The sequence below is a fragment of the Myiozetetes cayanensis genome, unplaced genomic scaffold, assembly GCF_022539395.1.
Source record: "Myiozetetes cayanensis isolate MyiCay16 unplaced genomic scaffold, myiCay2020 scf17, whole genome shotgun sequence".
Classification (NCBI taxonomy): domain Eukaryota; kingdom Metazoa; phylum Chordata; class Aves; order Passeriformes; family Tyrannidae; genus Myiozetetes; species Myiozetetes cayanensis.
This window is the reverse complement of record NW_026087378.1, coordinates 8,767,343-8,790,204: the sequence shown is the minus strand read 5'-3', so window position 1 is coordinate 8,790,204 and position 22,862 is coordinate 8,767,343. Positions and strand designations below refer to the sequence as shown.

The following is a 22,862-nucleotide window of genomic DNA, read 5'->3' as shown; positions in this document are numbered from 1 at the left end:
GCCGCCGTTGCGCCAACGCTCCCCGCGGCCCCGCGCCGGGGGCGCGCACCGGCCCCGCACCCCGCGGCCGCCGTTGGGTCCGCACCGACCCCGCATCCCGAGACCGCCGCGGGGCTCGCCGACCCCGGGCCCCGCCGGCGGGGTCGCACCGAGCCCCCATCCCTCGCCCGGCGATGCCGCCGCACCGACCCCGCGCTCCCGCGGCCGCCACGGCCGCCGCTGCCGGAGCCGCCCCGCGCCCGCCCCGCGCTCCGCCCTCCGCCGCCACCACCGAGCGCTCCTCCGGGCGGCCCAGAAGGGCTCGGGGCCGCTCTCTCCGGCGGCGCCTTCCGGTTCCGCGCCGCCCATGCTGCGCTGCTGCCGGGCGGCCGCGGCCATCGCGGCGGGCGGCGGGCGCGGGGCCGGCTCCGCGGGCGGGCAGCGCGGCCTCGCCATGGCCAAGAGCAAGTTCGAGTACGTGCGGGACTTCGAGGCGGACGACACCTGCCTGCCCGGCTGCTGGATAGTGGTGCGGCTGGACGGCCGCAACTTCCACAGGTGCGGGGCAGGCGGGGGTTTGCGGGCTGGCAGCGCTGTGCCGAAAACAGGGCCCTGGGTGATGCTCTGCGTTGCGCTGGGCTCTTCCTGCACGGCCTGTGTGAAATCTATTCTAGTCGTTCTTCTCGTGTGGCAGTGCCTTAATAAATGGATCACAAGCGTCGTATCTTTCCTAATGCTGATTATATTAATTCCCCATCATTCCCCCGTTATATGCATCTTCGGTACAACTCTGAAAATAAAGAGGGTTGTTTTTTTTAAGTAGTCGCTTAGATTTGATCAATAATCTTTCTCACGGTCTTTTCTATGTTTTCTGGAGGCAAAATTAATAACCTTTATAATACAGTGTTTTGGATGCTTGTCCTGCAGGTGCAGGGGCTACAGATCCTCCTTTCCTCCCCGATCTCAATGAACTTTCACTCGGCCTCTCCAGGGCACAGAATTACGAATGGGGTTTTGTTTTCACGGGGCCGGGTGGTGGGGAAATGGTGTCCCAGTGCCGTGGGTGTGCTGGGAAAAATGAATGGGTTAGCATTTTAGTATCTTTAAAAGGGATTCTTATTCAACCGTTTTTGCTTTGAAGGTTTTCTGAGCAGCATGAGTTCAAGAAGCCAAATGATGACCGTGCCCTGCAGCTGATGACCAGGTGTGCCCAGACAGTGATGCAAGAACTGGAGGATATTGCTATTGCTTATGGACAGAGCGATGAATATAGTTTTGTCTTCAAAAAGAAGACCAGGTGGTTTAAAAGGAGAGCAAGGTAACAGCTGCTTTGATACTGAACTTGTTTTTAACATCCCTCTCCAGACCTGTAATTCTTTGATTTGTCTTTACTTACACACAGGGATTAGGAGGAGAGCTGGTGCTTACACTGCACCAGTGAGTTCAGGTTCTTCTTGTCAAGTCTTTGCATATCATCTTTCAGGAAAATATGTTCAGTAATACAGAGCTTAAAAAAAAAAATTTGAAAGTTTGATAAAACAAACATTACAAATAAATATTGGTAGAACAAACATTCTTTTAACAGAATGTTACATATTCCAAAGGCTTTTACTTGATTCTCAGTACTTCTGGTGTTCAAAAGACTCTGTGCCATTGCTGATCTGTTGGAACATTGTTTAAGAATGCTCTCCACCAGAATTATCACTACTAATACCTCAGATAACCACAGATACATAACCATAGTGATGTATTTCTTTCTTTTTTTTCTCTCATTCTGTGTTTGCAAGTAAGTTCATGACTCATGTGGTCTCCCAGTTTGCCTCAAGTTACGTTTTCTACTGGAAGGATTACTTTAAGGACCAGCAACTTCTGTACCCACCAGGATTTGATGGACGAATTGTGTTATATCCCAGCAACCAGAACTTGAAGGACTATCTCAGCTGGAGGCAAGCAGATTGTAAGTGTTTCTAGAAAACAGAGATTAGTACAGCTCCCCTCTGACTAGAAATGCCTTTACTGCCAGTGTATTTGTATATATAGTTGTCAGTGAAAGAACAGCAGGTAGGGTGGTAGTTTTAAATAAATAAACAATATTAGAGTTGTTTTGGGCTTTGTATGGCTACAGAAATATTGGCTGAAATTCTGAGTCTTAAGCCACAACTACATTTATTGCCTCCTGCAGCTGAGTTCAGCAGAGGAAATATTATAACTATTAATAGAATTAATTTATTAATTTATTAATTTTTATGTTCAGAGTTGGTTTAGCCAAGGTAATCTTCTGTAATGAAGAGATGTGAATGTTTAAATTCATACCAGTTAGCAATCAAAAGTGTTGTATATTCTATGCTAGAACAGAGCATTGGGTTAACACTCTAGGCTTTTGTCAGTATGTAGCCCCTGTTGCTCAAATGAAGATAATTTACATTACAATAAACACCCTTCACCCTCTGCTCTTCCCTTTTCAGAGTTACAATGAATTCTATCTATTCTAGTCATTCTTCTGATATGCAGTACCTTCAAAATGGGTCACAAACTTTGTATCTTCGCTAGCCACTGATTACATTAATTCCCCATTATTCTTGGCTGTATCTTGGGTACATCTCTGGAAATAAAGCTGTTTTTTCTAAGTAGTCAGATGTGGCAAATAATCTCCCTCACGCTCTTCTGTATGTTTTCTGTAGGCCATATTAATAACCTTTATAATACAGTGTTTTGGATGCTGGTACAGCGAAGTGGTTTGACACCAGTGGAAGCACAGGACAGGCTCCGGGTAAGAGTCTCCTGAGGTCACGTTCTGTTCCTGCTGCAAATTAAATTATAAGATTTGCAAAGTGTCTTGCCTGCCCAGCAGCCTTGGCTGGCTTGTCTGTTCTTACTGTAATAATTTTGTGGGTGCAGATTCAACAACTTCTTGAATTGCACAGGTGTTAATATCATTAACAAGTAATATATTTTTGGTCAATTATTAACAGGATTTTAAGTTCTTAATTTGCAAGTTCAGAAATGTTAGAAGTGTCATGAAATGTCTAGTATCCAAATGCACCAGGGACAACTGCTGAATTCAGCTACTGTTGATTCCCAGCCCCTTTTGTTGTGTTTTCTCTCCTTGTGCAGACTTCAGCAAATTATTTCTGTTTTATCCTGGAGTTTGTTGACTTTCTTCTATTTTGTCTTGAAAATGTAATAAAAAACTTCTCAGTTTTAATACTTGTTTGGCAATTGGAATTAATTCCTCTGTTGAGAGAAGTAATTAAACCTTGTGACTTCAAGGTGAAAAACCTGCACAAATGCCAGTCTGTCAATATTCACCCATCTTCTACCCTAGAGATTCAGTTTGTTTGTTTATTATCTATAAGAGTATTTTTCTTTTTGTTTCCTCTCAGGGAACTTTGGCTGGAGATAAGAATGAAATCTTATTTTCTGAATTCAACATCAACTACAACAATGAACCTTTGATGTATAGAAAAGGAACTGTCTTAATATGGCAGAAGGTAAAAAAACTGTTGCCACTTGCTTCCTGCTCATGTTTTAAATAGTTACACTGTGGCAGACAGGTTACACTGCAAAATCACCAGATGTATCTCAAATGGTTGTCTGGGTATAAATACATTTTAAAACTAACCATATTTGCCATATAATGATGTGTAAGATGACTAATTGTTTTGGAGATGTCTTTGAGACATTTGTTTCTAGGAGCATAATATAAAAATTAGTCTGTGAAGTCTGGTTTAGATACAAATTATGACCAGCTAGATAAAACATGTATCAACAGATGACAATGTATATATCACTGGGGCCTGTGCCAGGCTCTTCCCAGAATTAAGTCCCAAGTATAACCATGGCAAAGGAATTACAACCTTTTGTTCGATAATGTAGCTCAGTTCATAGTATGCTTAGTCCTTTTCTGCTTTAAAGGTAACTTGGAAATGTTCATCATTCTAGGATGATCCAGAATTAGTGGAAGAAATTCCTGTCCTGTGTTTTTGTATGAGATGAAACCCCAGAAAATCATAAATGTTTATGGCCTTAGTGTCCTTCTGTGCCAGGAGACCTTATCTAGAAATGGTGTTTCATGTGATCAGGCCCCATCTGTGTGTACTAAGAGTTCTCCATAACTTGCTTAGCCTTTTGTCTTCTATACATAAAAAAAATACAATCCTCTTTGATTTAAATTTTGACTAACAATTTTTAGTTAATTTGAACTAATTAGAACAGATAAAGGCACTCACCTGGAAATACAGGCCACTTGTTCCTTAGACATATTTTTCCTTGGTGATTATAGACATTAGCAAGGTTTTGCTTTATATAGCTCACTATAGCTCCAAAGTACATATTGTGCTTCATTCAAGGATACTTGCAATCAGTAATGTGAATTTCTTCAGGCCATGTGATGATGATGGGCAGCTTCAACTGCTCACCTTTTAAGTCTTTGAATTGAGAACAGACTGTTTCAAAAGATGCTGTGTTCAGACTCTGGTATGATAAAGGGTTGATAGTTGGTTTTGTTGTGGCTTTGTTTCTTGTCCATTTGTGAATCCCCTCTGGAGTTTTACATGTCTGCTAATGTGTCAACTGTATTTTCAGGTTAATGAAATCATCACGAAGAAAATAAAACTGCCAAAGGAGGCAGAAGAAAAGGAAGTGGAAGTGACCCGGACTAAGACTAAAGTTGTTCCCCTGCACTGTGATATCATTGGGGACCAGTTCTGGGAGGAATATCCTGAGATCCTGGCTGAGGGTAGTTGATACCTCTGACAAGTACAACTGGTAGTTTACATTTTGCTCTGTTGGGTTGTTGGTCGCTGAGTAGTATGGATGGTGGCTGGCAGAGTTTAACCTGTAATCCTCTTCAGCAACTACTTGGTTTTATTACTGTTGTTGCCTAAAAAGAAGACACTGGTGTGTTGTCTGACATACGAGGATATGCCCATCTGGAAAGCTAAAATCATATTATATTTTGAATGTTAAGAACTCATGATAAATTAAGACTGTTCCTACCTTGTACATGTGTATCTGTAGAAAAAGTGTATAGAAATTTCCTGCATTTCTATACCATGTAAAGCGTGAGGTATTTTACTGAACAGTTGAACCATAAAAAAGATTGCATATTTGAGTAGAAAATTATTAATTCTATTTTTGCTTCAACTGAGTTGGACCAGAATACTCAATTGGCATAAAGTATTTCAATTCAAGGCCAGTGTGTTTGGTCAGATGAGTGACACACCATTCAACTGCCTCATGTCTCATTCTTACTGAAGGGAAATGGAGCAGCTCAGCAGTTTCCTGACAGATGTTAAAAAGTTTTGTGAAATGTACAGGATTTTTATACTTGTAAAAATTAAAAATAATACCTTCTCTGGTATGTTTTATCGTGTGGCCTTTCTCATTCCTGGGATTTTTACTAGTAAGTGGTGGAAGTTTCAAACTGAAGTTAATAAAGATACTGTACAGACTGGAATTCTCTTAGGACAGGGATAGACATCTTTTCTCACTTTCCATGGCCTGGGACATCACCTGTCTCCTACTGGGCAGGAGTGGCAGTAGCAACACAGGGAAACATTCCTGGTGCCTGCAAAGAGGGAGCCAACGTCAACTTGTACTTCTGTTTTCTGGTTTTCCTTGGAATGACACAGACAGCAGTGCTGACAATCCATGTTAGTTGGAGGGAAGGGAGGAGTGTGTATTGCCTGGTTTATGCACAGGTTTGTTCTGGTTTAACTATCAGTTAAGACCCTTTGTCAAAACAGTTAAATCATGCAACCTCTCAGAGCAGAAAAAATTCTGCTAATGGACAGGGGCTTGGAATTTGAAGGAAATAGCCTATTTCAGTGTAGAAGCACAGCTGTAATGATATAATAGATATTTATAAGGCTGTTACTACTTCTAACCATGCTGGTTTCAAAACCGTGGTGCTACAACAGTAACTGGACCAGTTGTTGCTAAGGTAGGGATAGTCAGCAGTTGGGCCTGGCCATAAAAATGGAAAGAAAGGATCAAATGTGACTAAGAAGGTCATTTAGTATAGAGTTCATTTCCCATGAATTTGCTTATCAATCTACTCTGTTTCCCCTTCCTGCAGGAAGAACTTGCACATTTAAGGCAATGTGCCTTTTGGTGGTGGTTTTTTTTAAAAAACATCAGCCAGGTACTGATGTAAACTGCTGCTTGAAGGTTCTTCCTGAAATTAAACAATGAGCCTGTGTGTTTATAGTACCACAGGGCTTCCCCTTCTGCTGCTCTGTGCTAATACTGAGCAGTTAAGAACATGCAATGAGAGAATCTATTTCCCTTTTAGTTTGTAGAACAGGCCACAAAATTCCTAGGAGAGGCTGTGAGTGACTGGGAGATAAAGATTGTGAATGAATCATTGCACCAGTCATGTACCACTAAGAACTTTTTATCTGTCTGCTGTTTTTTTTGTCTTGTAACACAAATGTAACTTGACTTTGAAATGCCGTATGTTACTGTCTGGTGCCTGACTTTGGACCTTACATACAAAGCAGCTGTTCCAGAACTGGTAACACTTTGGATTTACTCAGACTAAAGATGAAAAAAAGAATTTGGCAGCCATGATTCATGCTTGGAAAGTATGATGTGGGTTTTTTATCTTATATATTATGGCCACCTGATACATTGTCCAACGTATCTACGTATAGACCTTGTGTGTGTGTATAAAAAATGGGTCTGTATTAGGTCTTATCCTCAAACTGTTTTCTAATTAACTCATCCTCACAATAATATGGAATAAGTCACCAGTTGTCTGTACAACTATGGCCTTTAATTTGTATTAATATAAATTCTAGAGAAAGAAACTCTCTGTGGCATCCTCATGCATAAAGTCATTTATGTGACTTAATAGCTGTAGGGAAAATAAATATTGCCAAGGTTCAAGCAGCAGCCGGGTGTTGGTGGCACACAGAGATTGACCTGTGCCTGTTCTTCCTTGGATCACTGTAGCTTCAGAAGTCCTGTACTGTGACCCAGGGAAGAAAGAGGGGTTTTCTGTGAAGTTCAGAACAACCTGTGACTGATGTATTGCCGGAATAGGCGGTATTAAATGTTCGGGAACCCATTATGAAACAGTAATGGAGGTGGTGAATCATTACAGTAAAACCTCTCTGCAGCATTAACGGCGTTTCCTCGCTGTTCCTCAGGGAAGTGGTTCTGCGCTGTATATCCTTTTATGGGTTAAAATGCAAACTTTACTGCAACCATGTGTTGCCCAGGTGCCATTTCACTGCCTAGGGCAGGTGGGGTTTGGTGCCCAGTCGAGGGAGCACCCCCAGAACTGCCAAGGGGCTCTGGGGTGGGCTGCAGGGGAAAGGTTGAACCAGGGGGGTCTAAGTGATCACAGAATTATTAGGCTTGGAAGCAACCTCTGAAGATCATCCAGTCCAATCCCACTGCCAAGGCAGGATTATCTGGAACAGGTGACACAGGAATGAATGCATCTGGGTAGGTTTGGAATGTCTCCAAAGAGGGAGACTCCATGCCCTCCCTGGGCAGCTGTTCCAGTGCTCTGCCAGTCTCAACGTCAAGAAGTTCTTCCTCATATTGAGGTGAAACTTCTTGTGTTTGAGTTTATGGCCATTGCTCTTTGTGCTGTCACTGGGCAACACCAAGAAAGAGCTTGGCACCATTCCCTTGACATCCTGAGAGATCCCCCCCCTCAGTCTTCTCTAGGCTAAACAGGCCCAGCTCCAGCAGTTTCTTCTCATCAGAGAGATGCTCCAGACCCCTCAGCATCTTCGTGGCTTCTGCTGGACCCTCTCCAGTAGCTCCTTGTCTTTCTTGAAAGAAACCAATCCCCAGAACTGCTCCTCCCCTGGGCCCGCCTCCCGTTTTGAGTCAGCGGTCCTTTAGGGTGATCGCTCGGTAGTCTTCCTCACGCTGCCCTTTTTTTTTGAATTCTTACTTTTGGCACATCATCAAGCCCTCTAGAACCAGCGGCCATGCCCCTTTGAAACAGCGTGCGACCACGAGGACAGTTTTGACCAGTTTGCTATCTTCGTTTTCCTTTTACCAGTTCCGCTTCCCAGAAGAAAGATACCCCTCAATCTTTCGAGAAGCTCCTGTCTGTCGAGAACCCCCGACCTTTTACGCAGCATAAGCTACCCTAAGAAGCTCCACAGCCTAAGCTGAGCGGTTCAGAACGGCTGCAGCGCTGGCACGAAGGACGCCGCAGGGATCCGGCACCTGTGGAACCTCCCGAGCTCCCACAGCTCCTTCAGCCGCCCGCGCCTCCCCCGGCGGGGCCGCTCCGCCCTCAGGGCCTTGCGCGGCAGCGGCCCCTGGCGGCGGCCGCGGGCGGTGCGGCCCCCGCAGCCCGGCCATGGAGGAGGACGAGGCGGGCGCGGAGCCGCGGGGCCTCTCCGGGCGCCGCCGCTCGCCGAGCCCCGGCCGCCTGGACGTGAGCTCCAGCCGCTTCGACCCGCTGCTGGCGCTCTACTCGCCGCGCACGCCGCTGCCCTTCCCCGCCGCGCCCTGCTTCAACAACCTCGCCGCGTACGAGAGCTTCCAGCGCGGCCTGCGCCGCCCGCGCGGCCGCCGCGCCGCCCCCGCCCGCCGCGCCGCGCCCGCCGCCCGCGGGGGCCGCCGGGGCCCGCCCGACCCCGACCCCGAGCGCATCCAGCGGCTCCGCAGCCTCATGGTGAACGTGGACCCCGAGCGGGACGCGGCCGAGCGGGCAGCGGCGGCGCGGCGGCGGCAGAGGGTGCCCCGCAATGTCCTCACCAGGATGCCCCGTAAGGGAGCGCGGCCCCCGGCGGGGGCTGAGCGGGGCCGGGGCGGGCGCTGGAGCCGGGGCTGGGTGCGGTGGGAGGGAGCGGCACGGTGGGGTCCGGGGGGGATGGCGAGGGGGCTGAGGTGGGTCGGGGGATGCGGCTGTGCCCGGAGTGCAGTTGGGATGGAGTTTTGGGGAGTTTGGAGGTGAGAAGAGAGCGGTGGCTGGAGGAGGCGGTTGGGTGATGAAGGGAAGCGGGGGGATGATGGCGTTCGGTCGGAAATGGTACTTGGGTGGTGAGACACCGGCACCGGTTGCCCAGGGAAGTTGTGGCTGTCCCATCCCTGGAGGCGTTCAAGGCCAGGCTGGAATGGGGCTCTGAGCAACCTGGTCTAGTGGAAGTTGTCCCTGCCCACAGCAGAGAAGTTGGAACGAGATGATGTTCAAGGTTCCTTTCCAACCCAGACCACTCTGTGATTCTATGAAATGGTGTGCAGGAATGAGGAACAGCATTTCACAGAGCTGCTCACGCAGAGATGTCACTGACTTTGTTATGGTCATTTCCTGTCTGTGTGGTGATGTCTGTTACTTGGTTAGTGGCAAACATTTGGTTTTAAGGGGAAAAGGGATGAGAAACTGCTGGACTTTCAGAAGTACTGTTTTAGACTGGGAATCAGATTTGAGTGTGTGCAGCTCGTAGTTAAATCATAACCACAGGGTGAGTCTGTAACACACTGCTGTTACTTGGTTACTAACCAAACATCCTGTGGGCATAAATACAGCACTGGCATTTCTGTTAACATGATGGCAGAACAGCGGATTGAGGTGGGAGGCAGCTCTGATGTTGCTAAATTCATTGGTTGTGATCATGATACAAGTTTCTTGGTATAAATTTATGTGTGCAGTCGTGGTAATACCCCCTAAACATTAGAGGTTTCACTTCTGCACCTGCATCAAGGATCAAATGGCATTGCTGTAAAATGAGATACAACTTTAGTGCTCTTAATTAAAAATACTGGGGTTTTTTTTGCATCAGTATCTCTTCACCACCATCATTTTAATGTTGTTTATATAAAACGACAAAGCCCAAAATGTTCAATTCTACCCAAAGCAGAACTTTTTTCTTGCTTAGACACCAAAACATAATGTATGCATTGCTATATATTATTAATCCTGGTATTTAACAGCATCAGGATGATGCACAGGCAGATTTAGCTGCATGCAGAGCCTGGTCATTACAGCCCCTGGTGCTTGCAGAAGAGGTGTGTTCCAAAAATAAATTCCTTGTGTTGGAAGGAAAATCATGCATTGCATATTTTTTTCTGAGATGTCAGGTTGTTTAGAGGTTTTTGGATGATGTGTTCTGCCCTTTTGATCAGGTGAAGCTGGAGGTTTGGCATAGATAAGCCAGAACCTTACACAGCAAGGAAAAGTGGCCAGTCTAGATTTGGTAGAGCTGTTTTGCAGGGTGCTGACAGGAAAAGGCATAGTTGGAAATAAGGATTGCATTTGGATTTTTATAAAAAGGTGCAGATAAAATTTTATGTTTAAAGGGAATATTGAAATTAAAAATGAAAAATTTTTTTAAAATGCTAGATTTTAAATCACTGCAAATTCTCAGGATTGGTTTGAAAAAGTGCTGTTAACTGATTAAAAGCATCAATCTGATGTCGTGGTGGTGTCATCTGTGGTTCCCAGGGTGGGTCTGTGAATTCAGAACATAAGTTTGTCATCAGTTCAGCTGAAGGAGGCACAGAGACTCACAGAAAGACCCTCTTAAACAAAGCTGGGAGGTGCTGAGATAGCTTGGGCTCTGTGTGAAACCAATTTCCTCCAGTTATCCTGCAGGAGGGGGCTGGCAAGAGGACAGTGGATCTCAGAAAATAAACGTGATTAGGTTAATTCAGAAGAAACTGCTTTAGATTTCCCTGCTGTGGCTGCGAATTACCCTGCAGCCCAATCCTGCAGCTCAGCTGTCATACAGTAACTTTACACTCACAGGAAGCATTTTCCACTGTGCAAATCAAACCTTGAATACATAGTCCCTAAAGCACAAGGTGAGAGATCATCTCTGACTCACATATTTTATTAATGTGAAGAACTGTGTGAGATTTTAGACCGAGTCTTTTCCCTGACTCTCAGCAGGAGTTGTACAGCAGTCCTGGGGCTGTGTTTGCACAGGCAGATGGGTACCTGTGATTTATCACTGTAATAGCTTCACTGTGGCGTGGGTGGAAGTTGTAAATAAGATTTACCCTCTAGATAACCTAATATTGCAAAGATTTCTAGTGTTCAGATGAGGCTTGTGTGTGCCAGGTAAGGCATGTGTTGCACTGAATTCCTTCAGTTTTGGCCTGCTAAAAGCATTATTGCCCTGTGGTTTAGCGTGGTTTCATTGCTGTCTGCTGCTTAGAGTCATTGTATTCCTCTGCCAAAGATTTGTATGTCTTTGAAGGATGTTCAGTTGGCTGCTGAAATTTGAAGTGAAACAACACATTTTCGTCAATTTAAAGTGGTCTGGTTTAGGTTGTTGAAGGATTTTGAGTCATTGCTTCAGAAATCTCCTCATAAAGGAAATGAACACATCTGATACAATACTTTATTCACAGATCATAATTAATCCAGGGTAGCCTTAACAAGGTATTTTCTGGGAAACTAACTCTGCCCCCATGAGCTTTCTGTTCCCTCTGAACCACTTTTATTTGCGATTAACATTATTTAGCATGACTTTGAAACGTAGCAAAAAGATTTTCAGCAAGGGCTGATTTGGCTGTGGATTATGTAAAGCAAAACCTTCATGTTTTATGAACCCCACCATAAGAAGAGTTTTGGTGGTCTGGTAATTGCAAGGGCAGTGTGTTACAGCGCTCTGGGGCTTCTCATTCCTTCTACTGTGAAGACAAGTGTTGTGCCAAGATGGGCCATAGTTGTACATAGAGTAGATTTCTACTTTATTTCTCTCTCTCTCTCTCTCATTACAAGATAATGTAGGGATAGAACAAGGAGGCATGTCATAAAACTGAAAGAAGGTATGTTTAGATTGGATGTTAGTAAGAAATTCTTCCCTGTGACAGTGGTGAGGCCCTGGCACAGGTTGCCCAGAGAAGCTGTGATTGCCCCATCCCTGGGAGTGTCCAAGGCCGGGTTGGATGGAGCTCTGAGCAACCTGGGATAGTGGAAGGTGTCCCTGCCCACAGCAGAAGGGTTGAAACTGGATGATCTCTAAGGTCCCTTCCAACTCAAACCATTCCATGATACTATGCTATGATTCTTTATATTTTGGTGAAGACTGGTGATGTTCTCTTTCTGTTTTAGTCCACGAAGGCAGCCCGCTGGGGGAACTTCATCGCTGTGTCCGAGATGGTGTTAAAATTAACGTTCATATCCGCACTTTCAAAGGGCTTCGTGGAGTCTGCACGGGGTTTCTGGTTGCATTTGACAAATTCTGGAATATGGTAATTATTGTTCCAGCTCTTGATTTATAACTGTTATATAGAAAACTTGAAATTTGCAGCAGGTTTAAGCAGACGACATTTGGAGAGGATTAATGTGGTGTTGTGGTGCACAGACCAATTTGCTCTGGCACCAAGTGCTGGGTTTCAGGTGTAAGTGGTCCTTGGTGTCGGGCTGGTCTGTCTGGGAGGTGCCCAACCATTTTAGAGAGGGTTTAGATGAGAGAGAAGCTTTGAAGAGTTCCCAGCAGAAGGAGTATCAGAAGCTTCCAAAGGTTTCTCTGCAAAACCCAATCTTTTTATAGTGATTGTTGCTTCATTGTTTTCTTTCACTAAAATCACTGGGCTGTCAGTGACAAAAGCTTTTCCCTGTGCTCTACCCCATGAACATGTTAGAGACAGTGGATGGAAAAGCAGCAATTAAATATTTGTGAGCCTGGAGCTGCGAAAAGTTTGGAAATGGGGAGGTGGGAAGGGTTTTGCAGGTAAGACTCACAAAGGTTTTGCAAGTAAGGCAGAATGGATGCAACGCTTTGCTGCTGCTTTTTTACCTCAGTGCAATTTAGATGATTAACAAACCAGCTCCAAAGCACAGCTTGTTCTTTGGAGAGATGGATTTTCTCTCAGAAGAACGTAATTTCATTATGCTTTGACACAGAGCTGGTCCAAAGCTGCTTTATGTCTTATTTTAATTTTGACCTTTCCATTTCTTTTCTTCCAGGCCCTGACAGACGTGGATGAGACTTACAGGAAACCAGTAATGGGCAAAGCTTTCTATGCAGAACCTCAGCTCACACTGACCCGAGTAGGTGACCATCTCCAGTTTTCTTTTTTTATTTAGTATCTCCTTTTTCAAAGTAGTAAAAGGGGAGCACTGATTGGAAAACTGTATTTACATTTGAAGTATTTTACCTCCTTTTATTACGGATGACTCTAAAATGACTTGAATTGAGGGAAAAAAATACCCGAAATGTTTTCTGACCTTTTAGAAAGTGCTTTGGCCGTAGTTCAGTGTTACTAAAGTTCCACTTTAGGGTCCCTGTTATTCAGAACACAGTTGCTGCCACTGCTTAGTGCAATATGCTGAGCTTCTAGAAGCTCACTCTCTGATTTTTGATTTATTTGTTCTTTGTGTTTTTTTGCACCTGTGACTGATCAGGTCCATGTTTGTCCTGCCAGGGAATGTGGCAGAGCACTCCTCTGGTACAGCTGTTCATGGAGCCACAGTCTGTGTCTGCAGCCAGTGAAACAACACGGCTGTTTGGTCACTTGAGCTTCTAGCCTGGGTACTGTGGAGCCCAAGATTCTTGCTCCAGAACAAGGCACTCTCTAGAATCCAGCTGCAAATAGAGTTGTTTACCAAGCTGAGAACTGAAGAGATGATAAATGAACTTCTGAACAATGAAGGGAAAAAAAAAGTGACAGAGCTGTGCCCGTTGTATGGCAACAGCTCCGGGCCTTTTTGAACATCAGAGAAGCATCACAAAAACATTTAAACAGTTTCATTGTGAGGAGTTTGCTTTCAAATTCCTGCCATTTAAATCCGTTTTCTGATAGATCCCACCCTTCCTTTTTTAAAGATTAGTTAAAAATAATCAAGTTGTCATTGTTATTTAGCCCACTCTCACAGGGATTGGCTTTCCATCCTGTTGCTGGGACGAGATGGGCTAACCAAAAATCCTTCTTGTTTGTCAGTGTTTCATAAAAGCTTGCCTGCTGCCAGAGTAAAAGCAGTTTCTTTTTCCCAGTTTCAGCACCATGTATTCTTAGATTAATGAGTTCATGCAGTGCTTTGGATCTGCTGCTGTAGCTTTGATTTTTTTTTCTGTTGTTTGTGATCTGCTCACCTCCCAAAATACCCACACGTCAACTTTTAGTTTGTTTTGGGGAACACGAAAGGTCCCTCATTTTTTCAGTGTGCACCCTTTGCTAATGGAGACCCCTTATCTTAGGCATTCATGACACAAGGATGTCTCTAACACTGACAGCATTGCAAGAGCACTGGGAAAAAGAGCTGATGGAGCAACTTAATGTCTCTCTGTTGCTCCTGACCAAAGTTAAATGCTACCACACAGCAGTGTTGCTCACCAAATTAAATTCCTTGGTGCTCACATAAAGACACTCATGACTGTGCAAGAGATCCATTCACCTTGTGCCACTGTTTGACTTTGGTAAGAAAACATTATCTTTATGCTGGAGAAGATTCTTTAGTGATTGTGTCTTGTGAGCTCTGATTTGGGATCATACACCCAAACACCACGTGTGGAACAAGCAGCCTGTCTTATCAATGTGGTCATAGACACAAATGTCCTTTTACAGCTGTTTGACAGACTCAAACTTCAGGAGTCCTCGGGGAAGAAGGGAGCTGACTCAAAGACTGTCTCAGAGGAGCTGGCCCTGACAAGTGACTCTCAGACCCTGGGATCAAAAGCTGGATCAGGAGAAGGGAGAGCAGAAGAGGAGCACGAGAGGCAGAAACACTCGGGCAGAGCTGGAGAGAAGAAGCCTCCAGGTGACAGTTTGGTTGCCAGAGGTGAAGCTGATGTGGGCAGCAGGACTGCCCACACAGAGGGTGCCAGTGCTGGTGGCAGCCGTGCACGAAGCCAGTCACGGAGGAAGAGGCGGCCCAAAGTGGATTATCAGCAGGTGTTCACACGCCACATAAACCAGATTTTTATTCGAGGAGAGAATGTCTTGCTTGTCCATTTAGCACATTGACTTGGCTGAGCTTTGGTCAGTGTATTTATTTGATAGCATGACTTGCTGCTGCAGCTCCCATTGCTGTTTAAAGTTGTCATTGAGTTTGATGGTACCGTGGCTGGTTTCCCATTGCCATAACAAGGTAGGGGAAGTAGTTGTAAGTAGAGAATCCTGAGCTTGATGCCAGAGCAGCTTCCTTAGATCACTGTTGGGGGTTTCAGGACAAGGTCAGCAATGGAGTTGTTTCTGTGATTTGAGGGAGGTAAGCACAGATCCCACTGCTCCTTAAAAAGAAGCTAAATGGAGAGGGTTGGAAGAGAATTTTGGTTAGTCTGTTATAGGAGCTACTTGTGGCACATGTTTAAGGAGCTTAATATCTCCACCTGCAATGAATCAGAAGTGCTCTTTTGCATGTTCTGAGTAAGCTCAAGAGGAGATTGCTGATGAAACCAACAAGTTTATCTGGTGCTGTTACATGGATGTCCTCCTTCCCAGACATAATTCTGTCAATCATTTTGAAATAGTTTGTAAAAAGGTGGAGTGACATACTACTGATGGCTATGACCCTGTGTGATGGAAAACCTCTTAACTGAAAACTGCTCTTCTAATGTGAGTGATGGCAGGACTGTAATTTGTTTTCCATATCAAAGCTTGGGCTTCTCTTTGTAGTGCTGTGCTTTGGCCCTGTGTCACCAGCAAGCAGGTGATGTAGCTGATCCAGGGGCCTCCATATTTGGGGTTTATCTGTGAATGCTGTGGATGCAGATGGATAATTGTACTGTTACATTTCACCCATGAACTACTTAGTGTCATAGTGAAGCTGGCAAAGGTGTAGGGTTTTTCTCGGATGTGTTTGTGCTGAGCACACTTGTACTGTATCTAAGAGCCTTTCAAGCTCTCTATTGAAACTAGAGGTGCTGTGTCTCCAGCAGTTCCCATGGAGCAGAAATCTTATGGGTCTTTCCTATCCATGTGAATGATGCATCATCTAATTCCAGTTGAACTGAGCTTCAGAGGTGTGCCTGAAAATGTTTTGAAGTATAACAGTCAAACTCAACACATCAGTGTTTTATTTTAACAAGACTATTAAACTATTGTACATCAGGCCAGGGTTCTGCAGGTACAAACTGATTTCCAGGAGAGTCACGTGGAGAAGTTTCAGGGTAAATGAAGCTGTTACGTTATCTAGTCTGTTCCCTTCATTGTCCAAGGACACTAGAATTCATGCTGCTATTCCTGTATTCATCTCAACTGCCTCATGCTTTGCAGCAGCTCCGTGTGTTTAAGGTGAAGTTGGAAAATTGCTTTATATCAGGTCTTGTATTGCTTATAGGGGCCATAAGTTCTCAAACTGAGTGACTGTTCTGTGGGTGACGTAGATGTCTGTTGGTGCAAATGCAGCATTCTGCTTGCTTGTCATTAGGGAGATGTCTGGTGTTTGGGTGAATCACAGAAATCATTTAGCAGGAGTTTCTGGACACACAAAGCAGCTGTTTTTGCCTCTGGGGGAGCCAGAAATTCTGTCAACATTTCACGTGATGGGGGGTTTGGACAGCTGATGAGCTGAGCCACTGAGCTGCAAACCCAAGTTCAGCCTGGGACAGAAGTGCCTCAAAATAAAAAAGTATGTTGAGGCAAAACAGTTTCATCAAGAGCAAAAAAGAAAAAAAAAAAGTGAAATACTATCTACAGCTTCTTATTATACATTACTTTATTGGAATCCCTTCTCACTATGAACTGAGACCAAGAACTGAAAAGATTCTTCTCTCGGAGGTTCTTCTTTCCCCTCCCTCTGTAGTGTTCTTCTTTGTGTTCATGTGCTCTGCAGTTTTTCCCTTTTTTGATTCCCCCCTCTCCTGTTGGTACTTTGACTCCTCAGGCTGTTCTAAACTCTGGTTTATGAAGACTGTTCTTGTGTTCATCCCTAGTTGTTCTGGCTTTCTGAACCTTTCTTGGTTGGCTTTCTGTGTGGTTCCCAACTAATCAGAACCCTCACAATTTACTGGAAACATGAGAAGCTAGAAACAAGGTGCTTATTTCTGCTCCTGACTTCCCAGCAGCTTTTATTGCGAGTGAATATTTTCTTCATTCTGTTTTTGGGTGTGGGTTTATTTTCCCCTCTGTTTTCTGACAGCTTTGTTTTTATTTCAGCTGCTTAGGATGACTCCTCTCAGCCTTTTCCATTCATGCCAAGGGCTACTGGTTTTGACCTCTCCTCTTTCCTTCATATTTGCCCAAAGGATGTCATATTACCCTCAGGCCTGTGTACTCTGACACCTAATTGAATTCTTGCTTTTCTTTACCTCATGAATTCTGTTTGTCTGCTTTGTATTGCCTTGAGCATTAAACAAGATACAGCTGCCATGAATGTTCTTGTGGTTGTCCTGCCCTGCTTCCTTGTTGATTGACACTTCCCCAAGTTCTCAGTTGCTACTGGAAGTCTCAGCATTCTCCTTTAATCAGAAGTTTTTCTCTGAAACCTTGCAGGTATTTGTTGCTTTACATCTACAAGTTTCTTTGTTTACATTTTATGAAAAGTACTGGTGCTTAGACTTGCATTTGTGCCTTGATTTTTGTATCATCCCTGACCTGTTCTTCCAGAGTCACCACCTTGGTCAGCAAACCTGGTTAAAAACTATACTTTGTCTACTTTTTTTGTGCTACCTCATTATTAAAATGTTCCTTCTCTTATCTGTGAAGTTGGTTACAATTCTCTCTTCCAATTTAGATTTAATGGCTTATTTGTTGGTTCTTCATTTGTTTCCTACTTTCCTGTCCACCTTTCTCCTTATTTCCAAGCTGCTTCCTAAATACAGATGCCTCTTCTACAACTCCAGATCTTCCAAAATGTCTTCCTTTTCCCACTTTTTCTGTCATTAAAGCGCATTATTAAAATGCTGTTTTACAGATTTTGTCTCTTTCAAACATCATGATTGTGATTAAGCAAGTGATCCTGTATGTGTGTTGTCACTTGCATGTTTAATACTTCAGATAATGTTGCTCTTTAAATAAAATTGAATGTCATGTTCTGAAATGATTTTTTCTACCTCACCTGAGTATTCACATAAATCTGTTTATTAAAAAAAAAACAAACCCTTGGAAACATGTGAGCTTTGGGGATTTTTTGTTGTTTCTGGGTTTTTCTTTCCATATTTTTCCTTTTCCAAACTCAGCATCAAATTTTTGTTCAAAAAGCTGTCTGCTCCCAGCCCTCCCTCTCCTGGTTGCAGTGTCACAGAGATGCTGTGAGCAAAGACACACCAAAGGAGTAGGAGCAGGAGGCAGTCCTGGGAGGAGAGTGAAAAAGCCTTGGGCAGGTATGAGGAACCTCTGAAAAGGATCCACCAGTTAGTTCTCTGTCCCGTATTTCTAGGACTTTGCTCATCCTGGTGCTCAGTGGTAGTTCCTAAAGTGTGTTTGTGGTGAGGTACTGAATTATAGGGAACAGTTTTCTGAACTGACTTTGAAGGAGTGCTGGGATAATTTGATAAATTTTTAGGATGATCTCTGAAACAGCAGACAAATACAAAACTTGTGAAATGTTGCGCTACCAGGTGCAGAAATGATGTAATGCCATAGTCTTGGAACGTGATGTCCCACAGATATCTCTTGGTGTCATTGTGTATCTTTCCATTCCCAACACAGTCCAGCAGGGAGCCAAGTCTCACTTTTAACAGTGCCAGTTTTATTTGTATAGTGAAATGGTTTTGCCCAGTTTTTACTGAACACTTCTTAAACAGGGCTGTGGTAGTAGAAGAGGTAAAAGGCAAGGGAAAAAAGGAGCTTTTAAGAAAGTGTGGTTTTAGTTCCTTCTCTCAACTGACTTGTCCAGCTTGTTAATTGCCTGGAAGTTTTTTTCCTGATCTAGAGAGGTACTTAGCATGTCCTCCCCAGTGATTAATGAATTAATCAGTGAGTGCTGTTTTCCATCTGCTTCTTGTCCTTCAGTTTTTGGATTTGTGGTTTCTTTTGCAGCTTTCCCTCAGCAGGGCAAGGTCTCGGCAGGAATAAACCTGACTGCCTGCTGATTTCCCCCTCCCTAAGGAATGTTAGCCCACCTAGTGTTGAATCCAGATAGCCTTTCCCTATTCTTGATTTTCATAGTGTTCTCTTCACACTTTTGGAATTATTTGGTCAGAAGAATTATTTACTTTGGGTAATACTTCCAATAATTTGGAAGTATACTGAAAAATTTTTGAAAAATAATTTTGTTACTTATTTTCCTTCCCACAGTGCTAGGTTTTCTTTGTTTGCTGTTGCAGCCACCCACTTGCACCTGTGAATCACTGTGGGTGAAGAGGTGTCCAGGAAAAGAGAGGCAGAGTAAAAAAGGTGTCTAATTCTTATTGAATGTGACGTTCTGTCCAACATGCTGCCCACACTCACCCTTTCTGTTTCTGACTGGCACTGACCTAAAGGACACAGTGGAAACTGATTTCATCCAGGATCTTGAAGGAAAATGGAGAGGCAGCAAGGACATCAAACTGGAAGCACTGAGTTTATCTCTAGGTGAACTTCCCATCTCTGATCAAACAAATCAGAGTTATAACTACCAAATTACACTGCAAGCTCTGCCACTGGATAAAACTGAAAAGGCACAGTATTGCACCTTTTCAGGGGTGATGCAGTGATTCCCTCAGCCAGGCAAGCTCTTCCCTGAGAAGCTGCTGAGGTGTATGCCAGTGTCTGCCTCAGAGCATAACTCCAAAATACTGCCAATTAATATGAAGATTTTTGTCTCCTGCCTGCACTGCCAAGTGTAAAACATAAATGCTGAGGTCTGCATCATCTGCAGCCCAGAACTATTTCAGTTCATGCTTTTGCTTCTTGACATTGGCTTAAAAATTTGAGGTCTGTACTATAGCAATCCTAAGACAGTCTTTGTTAGAACATTATGAAAAGCTATTTCTAGAAATAGTGTTGGAAAACTAAAGTATTACAGAATTTGTGGAATTCTTACTGTAATTCAGATATTGCAAACCAGGAAAGGCTGAGAGAACTGAGATTCTCTCAGCTGAGAGAATTAGGGGTGACCTAATTGCAGCCTTCCAGCACCTGAAGGGAGCCTACAAGAAGGATGGAGAGAGACTGTTTACAAGAGTATGTAGTGATAGAACAAGGGGGAATACCTTCAAATTGACAGACAGTAGGGTTAGATTACATATTAGGAAGAAATTCTTTACTGTGAGGGCAGTGAGACACTGGCACAGGTTGCCCAGAGCAGCTGTGGATGCCCCATCCCTGGAAGTGTCCAAGGCCAGGTTGGATGGAGCAATGTGGGATAGTGGAAGGTGTCCCTGCCCATGGCAAGATGGAATGAGATGTTCGTTTAGGTCCCTTCCAACCCAAACCATTCTGTCATTCTGTGAAATATGGAGAAAACTGTTACTGTATAACAGCATCATTTGCTGGCATCTTTTTTACTTCTTAGTAGCAGAAAAAAACAAACCCTTTGGGAAAGGGCAGTCCGATGGTCCTCCTCTGGATGGGCACTGCAGGATTGGTGCACTTGATGGAGACTTTTCTTGATGGAAAAAAAAAGGTGTGTAATTTCCTGTCAGTACATTATCCCAACTATAGCCTTTCATGGCAGGCTGAAAGTGAGAAAGCAGGTAAAGAAAGAGGAGTGAAGAGGAATTACTCAGTTGGTGATAACTCCTGACATGGGAAGTAGCTTTCTAGCTGGTGGACTCGGGCACAGTCAGGCCAGCACTGGGCAGTTGTGCTCTGTAGAGGAAAGGAGGATGCAGAGACAGCCCTTGAGTGCAGCATCCCTTGTGCTGTGAGCCTTTCACAGCACAGGAACTGCCCCTGGAGTATCTGCCAGGCTCCATCGCTAAAAACTGGCACGTTTGATCCTACCTTTAAAATTTTGCACAGGAAACCCAGAGGGAGAAAAAACAAGTAAGCAAATTTGTCCTGTCGAGGCAGGGATGGAGGAGACTTGGTTGTCCTTGTTGGCCTCCCAGGGGTGCAGGAGAAAGGACAACTTTATGGAGAAATAGCAGAGATGTTTGTCTGGTGATGTTTACAAGTCCTTTTAGATGTCACTAAGTGCTCTTGCTCTTAGCTGTTGGCAGGGAAGGCCTGTCAGGGAAGGAAAATGCCTTCTGATGTTCCTGGATAACTATCTTATTAGCTTCTGGCTTCGTAGCATACACTTGGATGACTTTGTTGAAAAAAAGTAGTGCACCTGAGACTTTCAGTCAGTCTTGTATTCGTTTAGAATGAAGAATAGTTTGATCGGTTTGTGTGAAAACATATCCATCCTGTTTTCCTCTCAAAAGATCAGTGCTCTCCCTCAGGAAAGAAATGAAAGCTGCTCCTGTAGCGATTGCTTCTGATTTTCACCACTTCAGAGCAAAGTGCAGCTGTGTCATGGTGTCTTCAGTGAGACACATCACTCTGAGAGGAGGAAATGAGAAGCGTTTGGTTTCCCTGAACCTAAACTGGGCATTAGGAGGGGAGCAGATACACTGACCTCTTTTCAAATAGTGCACACATCCACTGTAGTTTCACAGATTGAGGACTTGTTGACCAATCAGTCATCTATAGAACTTCCTCAAGGAACCACAGAGGAGCAGCATGACCTGCCAGACTGACATGGGATTGGGAGTCAGATGCTGACAAATTCTTAGCTCTCTACTCCTCACTGTGGCCTTGGCAAGTCACCTCCCTCCTCCTCCCTGACGCTCCACAGCTGCAGCACATCCAAGAGCAATCCTTGCCTGTGTGGCAAGGATCTGGGGAGGTGGTAAGTGCTAAGTATTGTTACTAAAACTATCCCTGTCAGGCAATGCAGGTACACCCACCATCTGCCCTCTCCAGGCACGTGACTGTTAGACTCACACCTCGGCACACGGAAACCGTGCGGGGTATCAGGTACAACGATGCACTTCAGTCTTGAAATTACTGACGTCTTCAAGGACTTCAGTATCTTGTTTCACAGCTGCAGTTCCATGTTTGGGTCAGGTGGTGATAAATGAGGGTGTAACTCGTTTGTAATTCCTTCTCTCTCTTCCTAAATATTTTGTTTCTTAGGAAGCTGATGCTGCTATGAACATACTGAATAATACCGACTTTGCAATATTCTGCTTTCCAGATGTAAATGTTTATATTTAAAATTGCTAAGACTGCAATGCAATAAATATATCCGTGTAACAGTTTGCCTCAAAGCATGAGTTGTTTTTGTTTTTTGTGTTCTGCCAATACACTTGTGCCAGTGATGCAGCTCCTACTGTGGTGGTGGGGACCACCAGGATGTGGAGACCACCAGGTTTGGATACAACATCACTACCTAGTCACATGGTTTGTGAACAAACCCCTCGTGTGTGTTAAGAAGGGTTTTAATCTACAACATAAGAATATCACTATACCTGTCTTTTAGAGGTGCAGAAGGGAAGTGAACTTCATGTTGAAGAATGTAACAACCATTGGCCTGACCACTCAAAGATCTGTTTCCTCAGGATGTGGTCTTCCACCAGACCACCAGGAGATGGTTTTTCAGGAATTGAGGGTGTCCAGAGCCAGCATCCAAGCATCTGCTCTGGTATGTGCATAGCCAGTGGGGAATCTGTCTTGCAGGAACCTTTCTATTCCCCAGGTAAGCGATGCTGATTTATTTGGATTGGAGATGTTTTCTTAGGAAGAAACTCTTCCCTGTGAGGGTGGGGAGGCCCTGGCACAGGTTGCCCAGAGAAGCTGTGGCTGCCCCATCCCTGGAAGTGTCCAAGGCCAGGTTGGACAGGGCTTGGAGCAACCTGGTCTAGTGGAAGGTGTCCCTGCCCATGGCAGGTGGTTGGAATGAGATGATTTTAGCTCCCTTCCAGCCCAGACTGTTCTAGGATTCCATGTTAACTGTATGGTTGTGGCACTGGAGATATGGAGATATGGAGATAGTAACATACCCATGGTCTGGAATTCTGGTGTTTGCTAAAAGGGGTAGTTCCCATTGCAATGGGAACTGTTTAAAGAAGAAAATCTGCAGTTTAAAGCCAGGAGTGGCAATA

The 22,862-nt window shown here is 44.4% G+C and overlaps 2 protein-coding genes across 4 annotated transcripts; both read left to right on the top strand.

The window, feature by feature from the left end:
• The first annotated feature begins 346 nt into the window (after positions 1 to 346).
• Positions 347 to 6,738, top strand: THG1L (tRNA-histidine guanylyltransferase 1 like). Of its 3 annotated transcripts, XM_050312112.1 has the most exons (6): positions 347 to 537; positions 1,121 to 1,297; positions 1,767 to 1,936; positions 2,661 to 2,749; positions 3,363 to 3,470; positions 4,564 to 6,732. In XM_050312112.1, the coding sequence occupies exons 1-6, from the start codon at positions 347 to 349 to the stop codon at positions 4,723 to 4,725; spliced, it is 897 nt and encodes a 298-aa protein (XP_050168069.1). In that variant the 3' UTR covers positions 4,726 to 6,732. The 3 variants fall into 3 exon arrangements, with proteins under 3 accessions (XP_050168069.1, XP_050168070.1, XP_050168071.1); XM_050312113.1 differs by lacking the exon at positions 347 to 537 and having other exon boundaries at positions 1,154 to 1,297; positions 1,771 to 1,936; positions 4,564 to 6,733; XM_050312114.1 differs by lacking the exon at positions 347 to 537 and having other exon boundaries at positions 1,231 to 1,297; positions 1,862 to 1,936; positions 4,564 to 6,738.
• A 1,430-nt stretch (positions 6,739 to 8,168) lies between these two features.
• On the top strand, positions 8,169 to 22,016 carry LSM11 (LSM11, U7 small nuclear RNA associated). Its single transcript, XM_050312077.1, has 4 exons — positions 8,169 to 8,723; positions 12,017 to 12,156; positions 12,875 to 12,958; positions 14,473 to 22,016. The coding sequence occupies exons 1-4, from the start codon at positions 8,312 to 8,314 to the stop codon at positions 14,869 to 14,871; spliced, it is 1,035 nt and encodes a 344-aa protein (XP_050168034.1). The 5' UTR covers positions 8,169 to 8,311; the 3' UTR covers positions 14,872 to 22,016.
• Positions 22,017 to 22,862: the final 846 nt, after the last annotated feature.

Bases quoted from the DNA above. Each gene is read 5' to 3' on its own strand.
- THG1L (XM_050312112.1), top strand. From the start codon at position 347: ATGCTGCGCTGCTGCCGGGCGGCCGCGGCCATCGCGGCGGGCGGCGGG. The intron at 2,750-3,362 runs GTAAGAGTCTCC...GTTTCCTCTCAG, and splicing joins AAGCACAGGACAGGCTCCGG to GGAACTTTGGCTGGAGATAA. The intron at 3,471-4,563 runs GTAAAAAAACTG...CTGTATTTTCAG, and splicing joins CTGTCTTAATATGGCAGAAG to GTTAATGAAATCATCACGAA.
- LSM11 (XM_050312077.1), top strand. From the start codon at position 8,312: ATGGAGGAGGACGAGGCGGGCGCGGAGCCGCGGGGCCTCTCCGGGCGC. The intron at 8,724-12,016 runs GTAAGGGAGCGC...TTTCTGTTTTAG, and splicing joins TGTCCTCACCAGGATGCCCC to TCCACGAAGGCAGCCCGCTG. The intron at 12,959-14,472 runs GTAGGTGACCAT...GTCCTTTTACAG, and splicing joins CTCAGCTCACACTGACCCGA to CTGTTTGACAGACTCAAACT.